This window comes from Littorina saxatilis, linkage group LG1 (genome assembly GCF_037325665.1).
Source record: "Littorina saxatilis isolate snail1 linkage group LG1, US_GU_Lsax_2.0, whole genome shotgun sequence".
NCBI lineage: Eukaryota > Metazoa > Mollusca > Gastropoda > Littorinimorpha > Littorinidae > Littorina > Littorina saxatilis.
The window spans coordinates 80,013,280-80,031,129 of record NC_090245.1 but is presented as its reverse complement, the minus strand read 5'-3'; the positions used below and the strand labels follow the sequence as shown (position 1 = coordinate 80,031,129).

The window sequence follows — 17,850 nt, the reverse complement described above, 5'->3', positions numbered from 1 at the left end:
TGCTCTGTCTCGGTGCATTTCCACTTGTCTGCCCTCTGCCCCCCCCCCCCCCCCCCCCCCCCCCCCGCCCCCGCACCTCTTTCTCTCTCTCTCTCTCTCTCTCTCTCTCTCTCCTCTCTCTCTCTCTCCAAGCTAGTTTAAGCTGATGTGAAATGTGTCTCTGTCAGTCTTGGTCGTAATTGTTGTCTATCTCCCTGCCTTTGCAAATCATTCTCTATGCCTTTCTGATCCCTCTCTTATTCTCATCAAATTGCTGGCAATCCCAAAATTGCTCCTTGTTTGCGTCACCATTCTTTAGCAGGCGGATCTTTCTGCTCTGTCTCCAAGCAAAGCACGCCATATGATAGATCATGGTAGAAATGTTGGATAGTCTGTCATTTGTAATCCTTCGCAGAAATTGTAAACTACACAGGGCATGCTTTACTATGAGGAAATGGTGGACATGTTAAACCAACAGAGATGAAGGGAGATCTAGATGTTATACCTCACCTTGCATTTCCACAGTGTTCATCTTATCTTTTTACATTTAGTCAAGTTTTGACTAAATGTTTTAACATAGAGGGGGAATCGAGACGAGGGTCATGGTGTATGTATGTGTGTGTGTGTGTGTGTGTGTGTGTGCGTGTCTGTGTTTGTGTGTATGTGTGTGTGTGTGTGTGTGTGTGTGTGTGTCTGTCTGTCTGTCTGTGCGTGTGTGTGTGTTGAGCGATTCAGACCAAACTACTGGACCGATCTTTATGAAATTTGACATGAGAGTTCCTGGGAATGATATCCCCGGAAGTTTGTTTCATATTTTCGATAAATACTTTTGATGACGTCATATCCGGCTTTTTGTAAAAGTTGAGGCGGCACTGTCACACCCTCATTTTTCAATCAAATTGATTGACATTTTTGTAAAGAAATCTTCGTCAAAGGCCGGACTTCGGTATTGCATTTCAGCTTGGTGGCTTAAAAATTAATTTATGACTTTGGTCATTAAAAATCTGAACATTGTAAATAAAATGTTTTTTATAAAACGATCCAAATTTACGTTCATCTTATTCTTCATCATTTTCTGATTCAAAAAACATATAAATATGTTATATGTGGATTAAAAACAAGCTCTGAAAATTAAAAATATAAAAATTATGATCAAAATTAAATTTCCGAAATTGATTTAAAAACAGTTTCATCTTATTCCTTGTCGGTTCCTGATTACAAAAACATATAGATATGATATGTTTGGATTAAAAACACGCTCAGAAAGTTAAAACGAAGAGAGGTACAGAAAAGCGTGCTATGCAGCACAGCGAAACCACTACCGCGCTGAACAGGCTCGAGCGCTCGTCAGTTTCACTCCGTTTTGCACAAGTGCGTTCAGTTTCATTCTGTGAATTCCACAGCTTGAATAAATGTAGTAATTTCGCCTTACGCGACTTGTTTAGCTTCCAAAGGTTTTAATGTTTCAATACCTTCCAAACCCTAAATAGGTCGACGCACTAAAATTAAGTTCTATAGACCAGAGAGCGCCCAGACTATAATTGCTGTACTCCTTGAGTAAGGGTCGAGAACTTTGCCATCCAGAAGGAGGAAGCTTACATGGTGGTGTGGTTGAGCCATGCATACTAGTCATGTCCTATATATATCACAACGTGACAAACACAATATTTTCTCAAATATGCACTTACATATTGTGCTGATGTGCCCTTTCCCACCGCACACGCGACATTTCTCCTGCCTTTTCTTTACAGTCCCAGAAGACGATCACCACGAGACGCCCAGCAACGGCAGCGACCTCTTCCTGCTGGCCAACAACAGCCACCACCACCTCAACTACGACCCGGCCCTGCACAACCACAGCAACCACCTCATCCACACTGCCATCACAGCCACTCTCAACCACACCCGAAACGGGACAGGGGGTTCCCACGGGGAAGGGGTGGGGGAAAAGCCCGTGGAGAAAGAGGACCACCATGGGGAGGAGGATCATCCGGATGAGCACCACGCCCCCAACAAACACATGGTGGAACACATCCTGCACATGGCCAGTTTGACCATATTGAGCATCTTTCTTGTCGAGGTAAGTACAGTCGAACCTGCCCTTACGACCACCTCTCGAAAGCGACCACCTGCCAACAAAACGACCATCCCAAAGATCCCAGACGAAACTGTTCATCTACATAATTCACCTTTCCATAGCGTCAACCTGTCTATAACGACCATTTTTGGTCTGTCCCTTGGGTGGTCATTTACAGGTTCGACTGTAACCTGAAAAAAAGAACTCGAACTCAAACAGTTACTGCCCATCAACAGCAGCGTTAGGTCTATAAGGTCTTGTCTTACAGAGAGAATTGGGGAGGGAAGGTCCGTTAGTAAACATACGGCAAGCACATCATTCTGTAGACTGGACAATACCCGGCATGCTGCTCTGGATGCAGTGTAGAATGGTGATGAGGAAACTCCCGCAGTGGCTAGAAGGTGTATACTGGAACGGATTTGTTACTGCCAAGGAGACGCCTTCGTCGAGGAGATGTCATCATATGATGTTTTTGCATTGCTCGTTTTGCTTTCTGTAGCATGTCGATTTGATGCTGAATTCATATAAAAAAATTGAATAAACAAATTGTTTTTGGGGAAGGAATAACATGTACAGAGAGAGAGACAAGTTCGCTTTGTTATTTTCTTCTGCGTTCATTTGCTAAAACTTCCATGTACTCTCGTGTGTGTGTGTGTGTTTTTTTGTTTGTTTTGCATGAGTGGGATTTTACGTGTATGACCGTTTTGATCCCATCATTTAGACAGCCATACTCCGATTTCGGGGGCGGCTTGCTTGGTATTTTCATGTTTCTATAACCCAGCGAACTCTGAAATTGATTACAGGATCTTTTCCGTGCGTACTTGGTCTTGTGCTTACATGTAAACACGAAGAGGGGTAAGGTACCAGCAGGTCTGAACATAAATTGACCCGGGAGATCGGAAAAATGTCCACCCTTAACTCACCTGGCGCGGCAGGGATTCGAATCTCAACATGGGAGGTCGGCGTCATATCCACTAGACCTTTGCGCCCGTCAGATGTTGGTTGTCCATTCTTAAGAAAAAATCATCAAGTGCGAAAATGTAAAATCACAACTAAACCTTACCAAAATATAAATGACCAGTTCAGAAGCAGTTTACACCCGTTTATGTGATCTTTAACAGCTAGTTAACATCCACACAAAAGATTCTCAATCCAAAATCAAAGGACTACAAAACGTCAAAGCAGGACAGGCGGACTTGAAGACCTTTTAGCAGTTTTCCTGTGGCCTGTCAACACATCCCAAATCAATAGAAATCTATAGTAAGACGGCCCCCTTTCACGATCTGCTTCTGGTTGACCGGTTATGTGAACACAGAATGCATGACTTGGTTGATCACATTTGCGATTGAAAAGAGAAGACGAGGGAACTTATGCATTCGTGCGTATTGATCGATGTCAAAAATAGAAACTGGCTGGGCTACGGTGTGTTTTTGTAACATTTCAGAATGATGTGCACGTGAATTGATTTGAGTGGCTTAGGGTTTGTTTGGGTATCGTTTTCTCTCTTCGTTTTCCTTCTCGCTTTGGTATTTGTTTGCATATCAGATTATTCGTTACCTGTCTTCGTCTTCCTTGGTCTACTCTTGTTTTTTTCGTGCGAACATTTTTTGGTTACTGATGAAGACAGTTCGATGTAGTCTGATTCACATACAAACGTCTCTCCCCCCACCCCCACACACAAGCGTACATACGCACACACGCACACATACACTTCAAGATCTTTTATTATAGGTACCGAATCTGGAGATTTGAGTTATCGATCTTCTAAGAACTGCTGTACTTTACGTCTAGATTAATTCTTCTTTTAACCTTTGAAATGGACATTCATATAATATTTCTAGCTCTCCATTTGACTACCCTCACACAAAAAAAGGTATGTGAAATGAATAAACTTTGTTCTGGTATTGCTGCAATTGACATTTTTCTCTCTCTTTTTCAGGTTATAATGAAAATTCTCGCAGAAGGCACACACCTTTTAAAACACAAAGCAGAGGTGAGTAGGTATCTATGAGACATCTTGACTGTCTTGACAGTCCGAATATTGACATACACGAGCATTCAACATTTTGTATAAACATAAATGTTCATGCCACTCAAAGTACGCCACTCACACACAGACACAGACACAGACGCAGACACACACACACACACACACACACACACACACACACACACACACACACACACACACATACACACACACGCACACACGCACACACACGCACACATACACACACACACATACACACACGCACGCACACACACACACACACACACGCACGCACGCAGTCACACACACACATACACACACACACACACACACACACGCACGCACGCACGCACACACACACACACACACGCGCACAGACACACACACACACACACACACACACACACACACAATTAGACACATTCACCCCCCCCCTTTTCTGCCGACTACAACTTGACCTGACTCCTCCGCAGTGAACTTCCTCGACAATGGGCACAGTAAGTTGAAAGAGTGCGCAGCAATTCTAAAAGATTTTAACTTCTAACATAAAGCTTCAGATTTAAATTGCAATGTTTCCCCTTTTAGCTTTTGCGGTTGTAACCCCAGAGCTTTTTCATTGCAAGAAAGCCTAGGCACCACGCAGTAAAATGGAGAACTGAAACTCTAAAAGTGGTTTGGAATCAGGAACGGACCTGCCTCGAGCGTAAATGACAGCAGGCATGCATATCCATGTTTGTATCCCTGCCCGGCGGTAGAAGAATACCTGAAAGGCATGGAGGAGGGTGGGAGGTTGGGAATGGGGGGAGAGGGCGAGAGAATAAGAATAAGAATAAAATCAAGTTGTTTTTCAGAAGCTTAAAATCAAGCTTGCGCTATTGCATTTAATTGTTTTCATGCGAAAGTTTTTCTAATTTTGTGTGGCTAGCACACTTGTTCCTGCTGAGAGAGAGAGAGAGAGAGAGAGAGAGAGAGAGAGAGAGAGAGAGAGAGAGAGAGAGAGAGAGAGAGAGAGAGAGAGAGAGAGAGAGAGAGAGAGAGAGAGAGAGAGAAATGAGTTAATGTATTTAGTCCGCCATCATGTTAACCTTTGTGATGTACCTACCAGGATTACTTAAAATAAGCATTATATGCTTGAGTTAGTAATATTAAAAACCATGTATTGCTTTTGTCATGATAAAAATTGAATAAAGTTTTGTTTAAACAAAAGAGAGAGAGAGAGAGAGAGAGAGAGAGACAGAGACAGAGACACAGAGACACAGAGACACAGACAGAGAGAGGATAGAGCAAGAGAGGGAGAGGATAAGCAAGAGAGTGAGAGAGTGAAAGAAACAGATCGACAGACAGACAGTCAGACAGACAGATACAACGAGAGCATGTGTGTGCGCGCACGTGTCTAATCCAAGCTCGCATAACCTTGTTATCACCAACAAAAGTACCTCCATTTTCCAAAGCCACAAGACACTTTCAGAATAAAATGAACACAGAATCCATCGCGAGCTGACACCCTTGGGGAACACCTACCACAAAACGGATGTGTGCAGGAATAAAGCATAGAGCTAGAGCTCCGCAGAAAAGTGGAGGATGGTTGTCGCCACTGTGGCCCCGAGGGACTGAGTCCCGATAATTATCACTAAAATGGCGTCTATGGAAAGTTGAAGCGGGTGAGCAAGCCCTGCCCTCCGTCAGTCTTTAATCAGGCGACCGGTCGCAGCCTGGTCCAGGGGTACAGATCGATAGCCAATCACTCGTATGTCATCCCCAGACCTCACATACTGTACCTCCTCCCTTTCCTGATAAACCACTCCGATGAAATCAGCACCTCCCCCTTCCCACTTCACACACGCATGTATACAGGGACATTCACATTCGGAGACGCTAGCACTTACACATTCACACACACACACGCACACACATACACACGCAGGCACGCAAGCACTCACGCACGCACTCTCACGCACGCACATACACACTCACACACGTACACACACGCACGCACGCGCATACACACACACACACACACACATACACGCACACGTACAGTACACACACACTCGCGCGTGCACGCTCGCGCACACATACACGCACTCACCCCATATAACACACATACGGCCATGGCCGGCGGGTCTTTTTCTCCGTTTTTCAGCGTACATCTTATCACACTTCAGACATTTTCCTCATTGCTCTGGTCTCAACCACCCTCAACCCCCCTCATTCTTCCCCCCTGCTCCCTAGGTTCCGTCTCTTCGTGACTCTGTCTCCGCTTGATTCTGCGGTGGTGCATGACGTAATTACGAAATTGTTGTTTCTTTTACAATATTCATGTGTCTTGCTACGTGTTCGAACGTATTTGTTGTTCCTGTATACATTCATACTTGCAATGTACTCTTTTTGAGATAAGTACTGTTTCGATGGAGCATGTTTTCTGTATTCAGTGGGTCTGCTTTGACCTAAAATTGCGCATAGCTGCTGCCAGGTGCCACACTGACGATCGATCTAATTGGAATCTATAGACGTTTAGCTTTCAGAAAACATACAATTATTGAGTACTAGATGATTACCCGCTTCGCCGGGTACCGGCTTCGCCGGGAAGAAGTAGAGCCGAATACCAGGCTGCGCCTGGGACCCGGCTTTGCCGGGTGTACGCCGGCTTCGCACGAAGGAAAGGAGATAAACGCGCAAAACACTGGAGACCTTCTAAAAATAGTAACGTGCAGTGACCTTCTAAAAATAGTAACGGAATGGGAATATCCGCGCGCCATACGAAGGAAGGGAGGTAAACGCTGAAAACACTGGAGAAGATAAGGAAGAGTTACTGGTAGTGGATCCAGACCAAAAAAAAAAAAAAAAAAAAAAATCGGTTCAGCGCTGCGCGCCGAGAGCACGTGTTGAAATATCTCATCGACCAGGTTGTGTCCCGGGTGTACCTGAATGTGGCCACCAAATTTGAAACAGATCCATCGAGAACCTTGGCCGCGCATCGCGAACAGACACACACACAGACACAAGTCGTATATATCTATATATAGATACAAAACCGGGGCCTTAAAGTCGTCCCCAAACCTTTGCTGGCAGCTCCAGCTGCATTTCCCCCGTACAGCTTGCTGCGGAGTGGGACTGCAGCTGGCCACATCGTTTTCCTTGGGTTTTTAAAGGAGGGGCATCTCTGGGGGTTGTGCTCTGTGGTTTGATCCTCTGTGGTCTGTGGTTCGTTCATTCCACACAGACACACACGCACACACACTTGCAAGCACGCACGTGCGCACACCACTTTATTTTCTGTCCGTTCGTCTGTCTGTCTGTGTGTCACGTATAATTATGTTGCTGTCTCAACGGTCTGTCTCTTTCTATCACACACTCTCTCTCTCTCTCTCTCTCTCTCTCTCTCTCTCTCTCTCTCTCTCTCTCCATCATGAGATGACGAAAGTGTTACTGAGTTGTCTCCCGTTTCAAGATCTCTCTTGTTCTGGAAATTGGTCTGGGTACTCGAGGGAAAACTTAGCAGCCACACAACATTGCTCCGTCATTTCCTTCAGACAGTTCTCTCATCATTTTCCCACTTCTCACACCGCATCGTTTAACTTTATAATTGTGTTCAAGATTTTTGGGGGGGAGAAAGACAAGGGGGCATGGTTACAAGAGAAAATACATGGGCGGAGAAGATTAAAAAAAAAGTATTAACAAAGCCCGCGAGAGAGAGAGAGAGAGAGAGAGAGAGAGAGAGAGAGAGAGAGAGAGAGAGAGAGAGAGAGAGAGAGAGATGGACGGACGGGCGGGAGGGGGGGGGGAGGGTCAGGCAGGCAGGCAGGCAGGCAGGCAGGCAGGCAGGCAGACAGGCAGGCAGACAGACAGACAGACAGACGGACAGAGATAAGGGTGCGATAAAAGAAGATACTTTTATCAACAGTCTTCAGTCTTCAGCGTGCCTTTGTATAGGTCTGAAAGGAGTTGAAGAAAAATGCAGACCTTTATGGCATGTAAAGAAAAACAAGTCGCATAAGGCGAAATTACTACATTTAGTCAAGCTGTCGAACTCACGGAATGAAACTGAACGCACTGCATTTTTTCACCAAGACAATACAGCTTCGTCAATCACCGTGAGAAGGAAATCGCTCAATTTCCACGTGCAAAACACAGTGAAATTGACAAGCCAGAATAGCGCGGTAGCGTATTGCGCTAAGCAGGAAAGCGCTTTTTTCTGTATTCTTGTTAACTTTTTGAGCTTGTTTTGAATACAACATTATCATATCTATAAGTTTTAGGAATCAAGAAATGATAAAGAATAAGATGAAATCATTTTTGGATCGATTTCTTCAATTTTAATCGTAGTACTAATTAATCTATTTTCGTTAATTGTGATCACATTTTAAGAGTAAACATAACATATGCATTATATTTTTAGATTCAGAATTTGATGAAGAATACGATGCGATCAATTTTGAATCTGTTTGCGAAAATTCGATTTTAATGACAACTTTAATGAGCAAACTCATTAATTAATTTGTAAGCCTCCAAGCTGAAATGCAATACCAAAATCCGGCCTTCGTCGACGATTACTTGACCAAAATGTCAACCCATTTGGTTGAAAAATGAGTGTGACAGTGCCGCCGTAACTTTCACAAAAGGACGGATATGACGTCATCAAAGGTATTTATCAAGAAAATAAAAAACAACGTCTGGGGATATTATACTCAGAAACTCTCATGTAAAGTTTCAGGAAGATCGGTCGAGCAGTTTTCTCGGAATCACTTTATACATACACACACAAATACACACACACACACACACACACACACACACACACACCAACACACCAACACACACAAACACACACACACATACACACACACACACACACACACACACACACACACACACACACACACACACACACACACACACACACACCACGACCCTCGTTTCGATTCCCCGTCTATGTTAAAACGTTTAGTCAAAACTTGACTAAAATGTGAAAAGGACATACAAAAAGAAAAGACATGATTACAAACAGAACAAAACAATACTGAATTCGAACGAAAGACAGAAACAACAAAACTAAGCATTATTGTCCTAATTTGTGTCTCCTTTTTGGTGTGCAGGTGTTTGATGCTATTGTTGTGGTGGTGTCCTTCACGATGGACATCACTTTCACCTTTATCAACGTCAGCCAAGCCACGAAGGATTACTCAGGACTCTTGGTACTACTCCGATTGTGGCGAGTCACTCGTATCATCAATGGTAGCTTCTTCTTCTTCATTTGGCTGAAACTGGCTGGATTGCATGGGGCTGGGGTAGGGGGGGGGGGGGAGAGAGAGAGAGAGAGAGAGAGAGAGAGAGTGAGAGAGAGAGAAAATATATGAGTGTGTGTTTGTGTGTGTGTGTGTGTGTGTGTGTGTGTGTGTGTGTGTGTGTGTGTGTGTGTGTGTGTTGTGTGTGTGTGTGTGAGAAAGAGAGAGAAAGAGAGCGAGAGTGTGAGAGAGAGAAGAGAGAGAGAGAGAGAGAGAGAGAGAGAGAGAGAGAGAGAGAGAGAGAGAGAGAGAGAGACCCTTAGAACGTGCCTTATTTTTAGAACCTCTGACTACTTTTATGGATCATGACTCTCGGTCAGTATATCATGGCCCTGGACAAATGATGTATTTCCCTTCAACAACCCTGCAAGCTTCACATCAACTAAAATCACAGCATTCAACAGCCTCGGCTATACCTCACGTTATAAGTCATACAAAAGGACATCATGTCAAATAATTCGTGAAATACCAACTTTTTTTTTCTTCTTTTTACATTTGATCATTTTTGTTTTGCTTTTGTTATTGCACACAACATTTTTACTTGCAGTGTTTTTCATTGATAACGCTTTGGTTGCAGGTGTCATTCTGTCGGTCAAGATGGACGCGGACAAAAAGCTGAACGCACAGAAAAAGCTGCGAGCCAAGGCTGACAAGCAAGTGATCAGACTCACAGACAAAATGCAAAAACTCACGGTAAGGGAAAACATTGCGAATCGTCAAAAGTTCATTGTTTTAATTATCGTTGTTGTCGTGGTGGTGGTGATTAATATCAAAAGAATTTAGCTTAACTGCAGAATAAAAAACCCAAGAAAGGTAGGTTATAGGAACGTTTAATTATCAACAAAACAAAACGTAACAAAATGTATAACTAACGTTTTCTTTTGTTTTGTCAATAATTAAACGAACCATTAAAGGCACAGTAAGCCTCCCGTAAACCATCACAGATACTGTCAGGCTTTTACACACAGTACAAACACCTTTCCATTTGAACGCTCACCAAACGGGAACATCCTAGGTGCCCTCCGTAAAGAGCGAGCAATTTTCAAAGAATTTATTTTTGCGTGGTTTATCTGACCCCTGAGCCATCGTGAACCCGTGTGATGAAGTTTCCCCTTTTCACAATGTAGTCGTCAGTTAGTAATTTGAATTCGACTCGGTGTGAGCTTATCTGCAATAGCACGTTATTAAGTACCTCTGACCATGCACGAAACAAACGGCTGTGGTTCACAAGAACTCTAGCGATGGCTTTTGACTGTTCATAGGAACTGGCGATAGGTATAAACCGTCGTCTGCTACGTGAACCACGACCTTGTGTGACCCTGCTTCCGGGCTTTTCTTTTTTCAAACTTTCAAAAATTCGAATTGTACTGATCTTGTCTTGATGAAAAAAGAATTCTTTTATGATTTAAGAATGTTTGTGTAACAAGCTGTCAATTTATTATTTAGATTTTCAAAGTTAGGTCTAGCGCCAAAACGCACCGCACGGTCCGATTGTCTCTGACACTCTCTCTGCAAAATTAATTCTTTGAAAATTGCTCGCTCTTTACGTAGGGCAGCTAGGATGTTCCCGTTTGGTGAGCACGGTGTTCAAACGGAAGGGTGTTTGTACTGTGTGTAAAAGCCTGACAGTATCTGTGATGGTTTACGGGAGGCTTACTGTGCCTTTAACGTATACCTTTCTTGGTTTTTATTCTGTATGTTGCAACGTCAGTAGTCTATGTGGGTTTGAATTTAACATGTAACTGCCTTAAAATACACAGTTGTTTCTGTGAAAACATCAGTTCGGCTCATCATCGCAGATCTAGCCCGACTTGTACACGAGATTACAGCGTCCTTCCACTTTCATACCTGCTATACAATGAATCACATTTTAACGACAGTCACTTGCAGTTATACAAAATATGCACAGTGATTTACTTGTAAACTTTGTTTTAACTCTCCGCTTCTAAAAAGATAGGTCAGGTGCCGGGAGACAGGTTCCGAATAACTCTCATTTACTCTATTACGCATGTCGTACGCGTTTAGAGCGCTTACTTGTATTTGTTTATCAGATCTCCGCTTCTTAAACATTTCAAAACTAATCCAACTAAAACTAAACTAATACTCACATTTTTAACTCCTGCAGAAAGAGAACAAGAGGCTGAAGGACAAAATCACGGCCCTAGAGGACAGAGTGGACTCCAGCATGCGGTCAGTCACATCCTTCGTGCAGAACGACCGTAATTCGGACAGCAAAGACTACAACCGCCTGTCCGCCGCCACTCCCATCAGCGAGAACCATCCAGACAGCAGGAAAGGACCCTCCTCTTCCTCCTCCAGCACTCACAGCGTCCGCCACAAACCCGAGCAGGAGTCAAGAAGGTCGTCGTCTTCGGCCAGCTCCCAGAGCAAGGAGTCCAGGAGAAAGTCAGCCTCCTCTCCTGCAAAGGAGCAGAGCAGAAAGGCTTCGGTGTCTTCTCCGAGGGCGAACGCGGAGTTCCACAAAAAGTCCGCGTCCTTTCCCCCAGGAGACTCGCAGGAGAAGGAACCGAGGAAATCGTCTCTTTCCAGCTCCCAGAGCGAGTATAACAGACCGTCTGCGGGAGATCGCCAGCCCGACCGAGAGGTACAGAGAAAGTCGTCCTCGACTCCCCAGAGCGACCATTACTCGGACAGGGCCTCTTACGGCTCGGCCAATAGTCCTCTCAGCGACCACCCGTCCGACAGGGAGTCGTGGAAGGCGTCAGACAAGGAGTCGCGAAAGACGTCGCCCACGACTTCCCAGGACAACCATGTCTTTCACCGGGAGTCCGGGAGTTCGTCCAACGCCACCTCGCCCAAGGGAGAGAAGACGTTCTCGAGGAACTCGACGAGTGGCAGCCTGTGTACGCCTCCTGAGAACCAGCGGCTGCTGAACGCTAGCGAGTCAGAGACGCCTTCTTAACGACAGGAGGCGAACATGACCAGCTTGTTCCAGGTTAGGAAAAATAGCTTATTGCTCAACATAACATAAAACAAATGCTATAGTCCCTAATAGGACCAAGTCTGTGGGACAGGGAACATCATATCTTCATAACAAAATCAAGAAAGGTATGTTATTGGAACGTTTATTTATGACAAAACAAAACGTAACGTCCGTAACGTCCTATTTTGTCATAAATTGAACGCTCCAATAACAAACCTTTTTTTCTTCTTTTTTTATTCTGCATTTTGGAACGTTGGCAGTCTGTTTTTGGATTTCTTGTTGCTCAACGCATTCGTGGTGTGTAAAGTACAGTACAGTATGGTTACTGTAACTTGTGTAGAACACAGTAGCACCTGAAATGCAAAGCCCATTTGAGACGATCAAAGTGGTACTGAGGCGTCTCCCGTTTGCCTCGTGCTTTTAATGAAAATAGACACATAAATGTTTGATTAATACATTATGCTTGGGGATGGTCTGGTATTGGTAAGTCAATTTGTAGAGCACAGGACTTGTCATCCTCGAGCCACGAGTTGGAATCCAGGCCGGGACGGACACGTGTTAATTTCTTGTGATGACTCAGAGACGGTATCGTGTTCCACCCCACTGACACGTGAAACACGTTTACCATTCTGTCAACATTGCTAGTTCCTGAGTACATCTAAACACGTAAGCACCTGGGTTGCGCGACTATTGTTGCCGCGATCTTTCAACTAAATTATTAGGAATCGATCCGATCTTTCAACTAAAGTATGAGGAATCGATCCGATCTTTCAACTAAAGTATGAGGAATCGATCCGATCTTTCAACTAAATTATGAGGAATCGAACGAAATTGTAATCTTTAATTGAGCATTTTTATTTATGGTGATCGGATCAAGGTATTTACAAAACAAAATGAAGGTAAAGCTGATAGAAGTCAAGGCTATTTTTTTTAGAAACACCTTAACGTCTCTTGAACAAGTTTAGAACAATGCCCCTTTTACGTCTAAAGAGATCAGACGGCAATTTCCGAGGACAGTTGATTTATTGATCAAACCCAATGTCTTCTGACGTAGACGCCTGTTTGGTTCCTGCTTTCTTGATTACTGTCGCTTCGGCAAGACTCTTGTCTGACATGAAAGTTAATCCCAGCTAATGTGAGTGTTTGTCACAACAAAGGAGTTTCTGAGATTTAGTGAAAGAGCTTTGTTGCTGTTGATTGATTTGTTGCTAACTGGTTCCGGCAGCATGTTGTTAGGAGAGAGAAAGAGAGAGAGAGAACGAACGAACGAACTTTATTACTCAAGGATGGAGATTATAGGCTCACGCCTAGTCTTAGAATCTGTCCCTGCTAAACTAAGACATACAAATAAAGACAATAAAAGGACAATTGTCAATCGCAATCATACAGTAGCCTATTACTAATGATCCTACATACGTGAGAGAGACACCCGTGAGATAATACTCGTACAAATCACACGTGTGTATATCATGTAAATGAGGTCATGTCAAGCAAGTCTGGCAGGGACCTGTTTTTCCACTGCTTATGATGCCAAAGTCACCGAGACAAACGTCATTATAGAAACAAAAATTGCGCTCGCTAATTACCCTCGATGAATCTTTAGAACTAACACGTCACGCCACACTTTCAGAGTGACGTTTCTTTGCTTTGACGTAATAGATTGCACGAGGCTTTGGAAGAGATCGAGGTTCCAAAACAAGCGTCTTCAATTTGGTTGCCTCGACTGCAAGACATTTTCAGTAAAATACACGTAGGTACAGTATGTAGGATAAACAGAATACTACATGGCTTGCTGTGTCGTACCAGATTTACACGAGTTGGTTTTTTAAATAGTGAACAGCTCGCTTTCGCTCGCAGTTCAATATTTAAAAAAACAAAACCTCGTGTAAATCTGGTACGACGCAGCAAGCCATGTAGTATTCTCTATTTACAACATTACCTATACGAATACATAATGCATAATAGAACATTGAAATGTACATGTATGTCAATATAAGAGAGAGAGAGAGAGAGAGAGAGAGAGAGAGAGAGAGAGAGAGAGAGAGAGAGAGAGAGAGAGAGAGAGAGAGAGAGTGAGTGAGTGAGTGAGAGGGAGAGAGAGGGAGAGAGAGAGAGCGAGAGCGAGAGCGAGAGAGAGCGAGAGAGAGAGAGAGCGTGCATGACTGAAATGCTGCTTATTTATTTTGTTTTTAATTGTCTGTTGCAGGTGTATCTTAAACTGTTTGCACGGAAGACCAGGGACGGTTGTGGTGATTTTTAACTTGTCATTGCGACAGAACAGTTGCCAACGCCGTCAGTCACAAAGCGAAAACATTCTCCAAACTTACATACCTGGATATTTTAAAGGGTGTGTATAGGGAGGGGATGTTCGTTTGTGTTTGGCAAGGATGTACGTGCGTGCGTGTGTAATATATCTATATGTGTGCGTGTGTGCGTGCGTGCTTGTGTATGTGTGTGTGTGTGTGTGTGGATGTGTGTGTGTGTGTGTGTGTGTATATATATGTGTGCGTGTGTGCGTGCGTGTGTGTGTTTGTGTGTGTGTGTTTTGGTGAGAGTGTGTGTGTGGATGTATGTGTGTGTGTGTGTGCGTGCTTGTGTGTGTGTATGTGTGTGTGTGTGTGTGTGTGTGTGTGTGTGTGTGTGTGTGTGTGTGTGTGTGTGTGTGTGTGTGTGTGTTCCAGAGAACGGGAGAGGTCTTTTGTGAGGTGCAGCTTTCACCGCTCTCCATTGCGACATAATTATGTGATCACGAGACACTGAGTATCAATACAAAAAGCCGATATGTCATGCCGAGAACCAACAATCACAGTTTCTTCCTCGGTCAAAAATAATCCACGACACAATGTGATCGAATTTGTCATGTATCGACACATGATGGTAGTTTTTGTGAAGGTGAAATGGACAATGTCCGGAAATAACTGCCGATTACGCACTTGTTTGACGAATTTACCTCGTTTGAATAAGAGGAAAACATGCTGATCTGATCGGTGATTCAGAGTTGCAATGTTATTTATCTCTGTGGATGCACGTGCACGTCATAAAGGGTCTGCTCGATACAATTATCTGTTTCTTTCAAAAACATGCACATTGGAGCTTATTATTCACAGTGACGTCATGTCAGTTCGCCTGCCCCGGATTCAAGCGCCGCAACTCTTTTACAGTCCATTAAAAGTCGGACAGAGTTATTTGTGGACATTGTGCACAGCTTTGCATGTGTTGTCACATGAAATACAAGGAATAACCATTCGAGCTAATTGGTAACACTCTGTGAATGAATTTCGATTTTAAACTTGACAGACACATCAATAATTTCAAAGAGTCAGGACAACTCCAGCTGAGATTGATTGCTCAGTCAACCTGCTTTAAACGACATGTTGTGGTAGACTGTATTAGCCATTCATTCTGCTTTAATGAGCTCATTATCTGCTGAGATTTGTTGGAAGAATGTGTTTTTGGTGACATTAAAATATGGTGTTTGTGTATGTGACCGGGTGAATAACGAAGGTGAACAGTGACATTTTCAAAGACTCATTTGAGTGATTCATTACAGTGACAAGAGAATCGGTGTGGGAGTAACTAAATGCAACGATGTACTGCTACTTGAAAGACTCATTTGAATGAATTATTATAACAGTTATAACGCAAATCAGTGTGTATGTTGTGGTCTGGTTTGACAAGCTTTTGCTGTGTAGTTTAATCTCTTCAAAATGCTGCTGTTTTCTAGATTTGCGAATTAAATGTTTAATTTGTTCGCATTCAATAGCCATGATTGAAGCAATGTGTACAAAGGTACTTTTTGAAATGTATAAACATTGCATGTGCAGGTGTCCTAGAAAATTGTTTAGAAAGTAGAAGCTGTGTTTAAATATTCAGCTGAAATGAACAACTCGTACTTGAGTTTTACTACAGAGCAGAATGCTTCTTGTGCATGTAAATTACATCGCTTCTTCTTTGGGTAACAATCTCCTCATAATTATGATCGCTATGGGATTAAAACATAAAGGTCGAATACAATTATCTCGAAAATAATGGTTCCTTAAATTTCTCACGAGTATTGTTAATTCAGCTCATTAACTAGGACGTTGATGCAATTGTTAACAGTGACATGTTATTTTCTTTCTAACGGTCTGTGTGTTTGATTCAAGTTAAATGAGTCAGTCTTTAACTTTGAATTTTATGACGTGGTATCTGTCACCATTTCGGTGGGAGCAATTTCTTTTACTGTGCAATTAATCTAAACTAGTATGTTATGTAACTAACAGAGATCGCGGCGAACTAAATGATTTATTTGCATAGTTTGTTGAAAGGTTTGGTGTAGGGCCAAAAAAAAAAATAGTCTGTTTACGGTAACCCGACCGACCCTATTTTTTTCGCGCGACCCTAGGCATTTGGGGGAAAAAAAAAAATCTTAAAAATATGGTTTTTTTAAAAAAAAAAAAAAATCCCGACCTACCGACCCTATTTTTTTGGCCTATGTTATCGTAAACAGACCTTTTTTTTTTTTGCCTAGAAAAAAGGGTGTGTTGGAGAAGGAGTCATATAAACAATGCAAACGTGAAGTGATATTTTTACTTTGTGCGAACCGAAGCCATGGTATTGTGTGTGTTCTGTTGATGTTTCAGCGGATAAATGTAATTGCAAAATTAATCTGTCGTAGAATTTGGTAGAACATGTGATATGTGACATTATAGAATGATAGAAGTTATCGTTAGTATCACCATTGCCATGATCCTCAGTTATGTATTAACAGTCTGCCGTTGTCTTTTTAAATGCCCGTCTTCATTTTCCACACTGAAGCTTGCATCAAGTCTTTCATGGTAATATTTTTCATCATGCATCGTAACAGTTATTATCGAAGATGTGTCTACGACGGACATTTTTCTCCTAATAGTCGTTGTCACTGTCATCGACTCCATCGATGTCATCCAGAAGTGTACCACAAGGCTTCATTGGTTCATCATTGTCGTTCGCTTTTCATATTCATTGTCGTTTTTGCACACACACACACAAAAGACGACGAGAAAAGATGAAACGTTCGAGACAAAACGCAAGAACAGAAAAATAAGAATGGCAATCGAGAGAAAAAAATCAGAAAAAATATTGATTAGGATCGTTTTCGTTTAAACTAACGAAATTCGTCTCCTGACATGTTTGAACATGTTACGTCACGCATTTTTTGGGGGGTGTCATTTTCGGTGTGCAAAAAAAAAGACCTCACAAAGCCGCACTATTGCAGGAATTTGAATGCATGGTTATTGTTAGTAATTGGATTTGCAAGGCCAAGAATTTTGGCTTTATAAACTGCAGATGAAAAGTAAGTTTCCGGAATATTTCGTTTGGTAAAAAATTGTTCCAGCTGTCTGCACCAAAGTTTAGATTTTAATTTTGTATGAGGTAGTTTTGATGTTAGTTTTTAAGGATTCGGTCAGGTGTGGGTCGGCGGGAGTGGAGAAAGAGATATAAAGAGAGGGAGAGAGAGAGAGAGAGAGGGAGAGAGAGAGAGAGAGAGAGAGAGAGAGATCGTGTGTGTATGTGCGTGTGTGTGTGTGCGTGCAGGGGCGGACTAGAGGGGGGG

At 42.9% G+C, this 17,850-nt stretch overlaps 1 protein-coding gene across 1 annotated transcript in view; it reads left to right on the top strand.

Moving 5' to 3' along the window:
* Positions 1-14,696, top strand: part of LOC138980859 (uncharacterized) — an 87,943-nt gene extending 73,247 nt beyond the window's left edge. The window contains exons 3-8 of the mRNA XM_070353739.1: positions 1,731-2,059; positions 3,996-4,049; positions 9,143-9,281; positions 9,909-10,024; positions 11,457-12,287; positions 14,482-14,696. Of these exons, the coding sequence (XP_070209840.1) occupies positions 1,731-2,059; positions 3,996-4,049; positions 9,143-9,281; positions 9,909-10,024; positions 11,457-12,254 (1,436 nt within the window). The 3' untranslated portion in view covers positions 12,255-12,287; positions 14,482-14,696. The remainder of the gene's footprint in view (positions 1-1,730; positions 2,060-3,995; positions 4,050-9,142; positions 9,282-9,908; positions 10,025-11,456; positions 12,288-14,481) is intronic.
* The last annotated feature ends 3,154 nt before the right edge of the window (positions 14,697-17,850 follow it).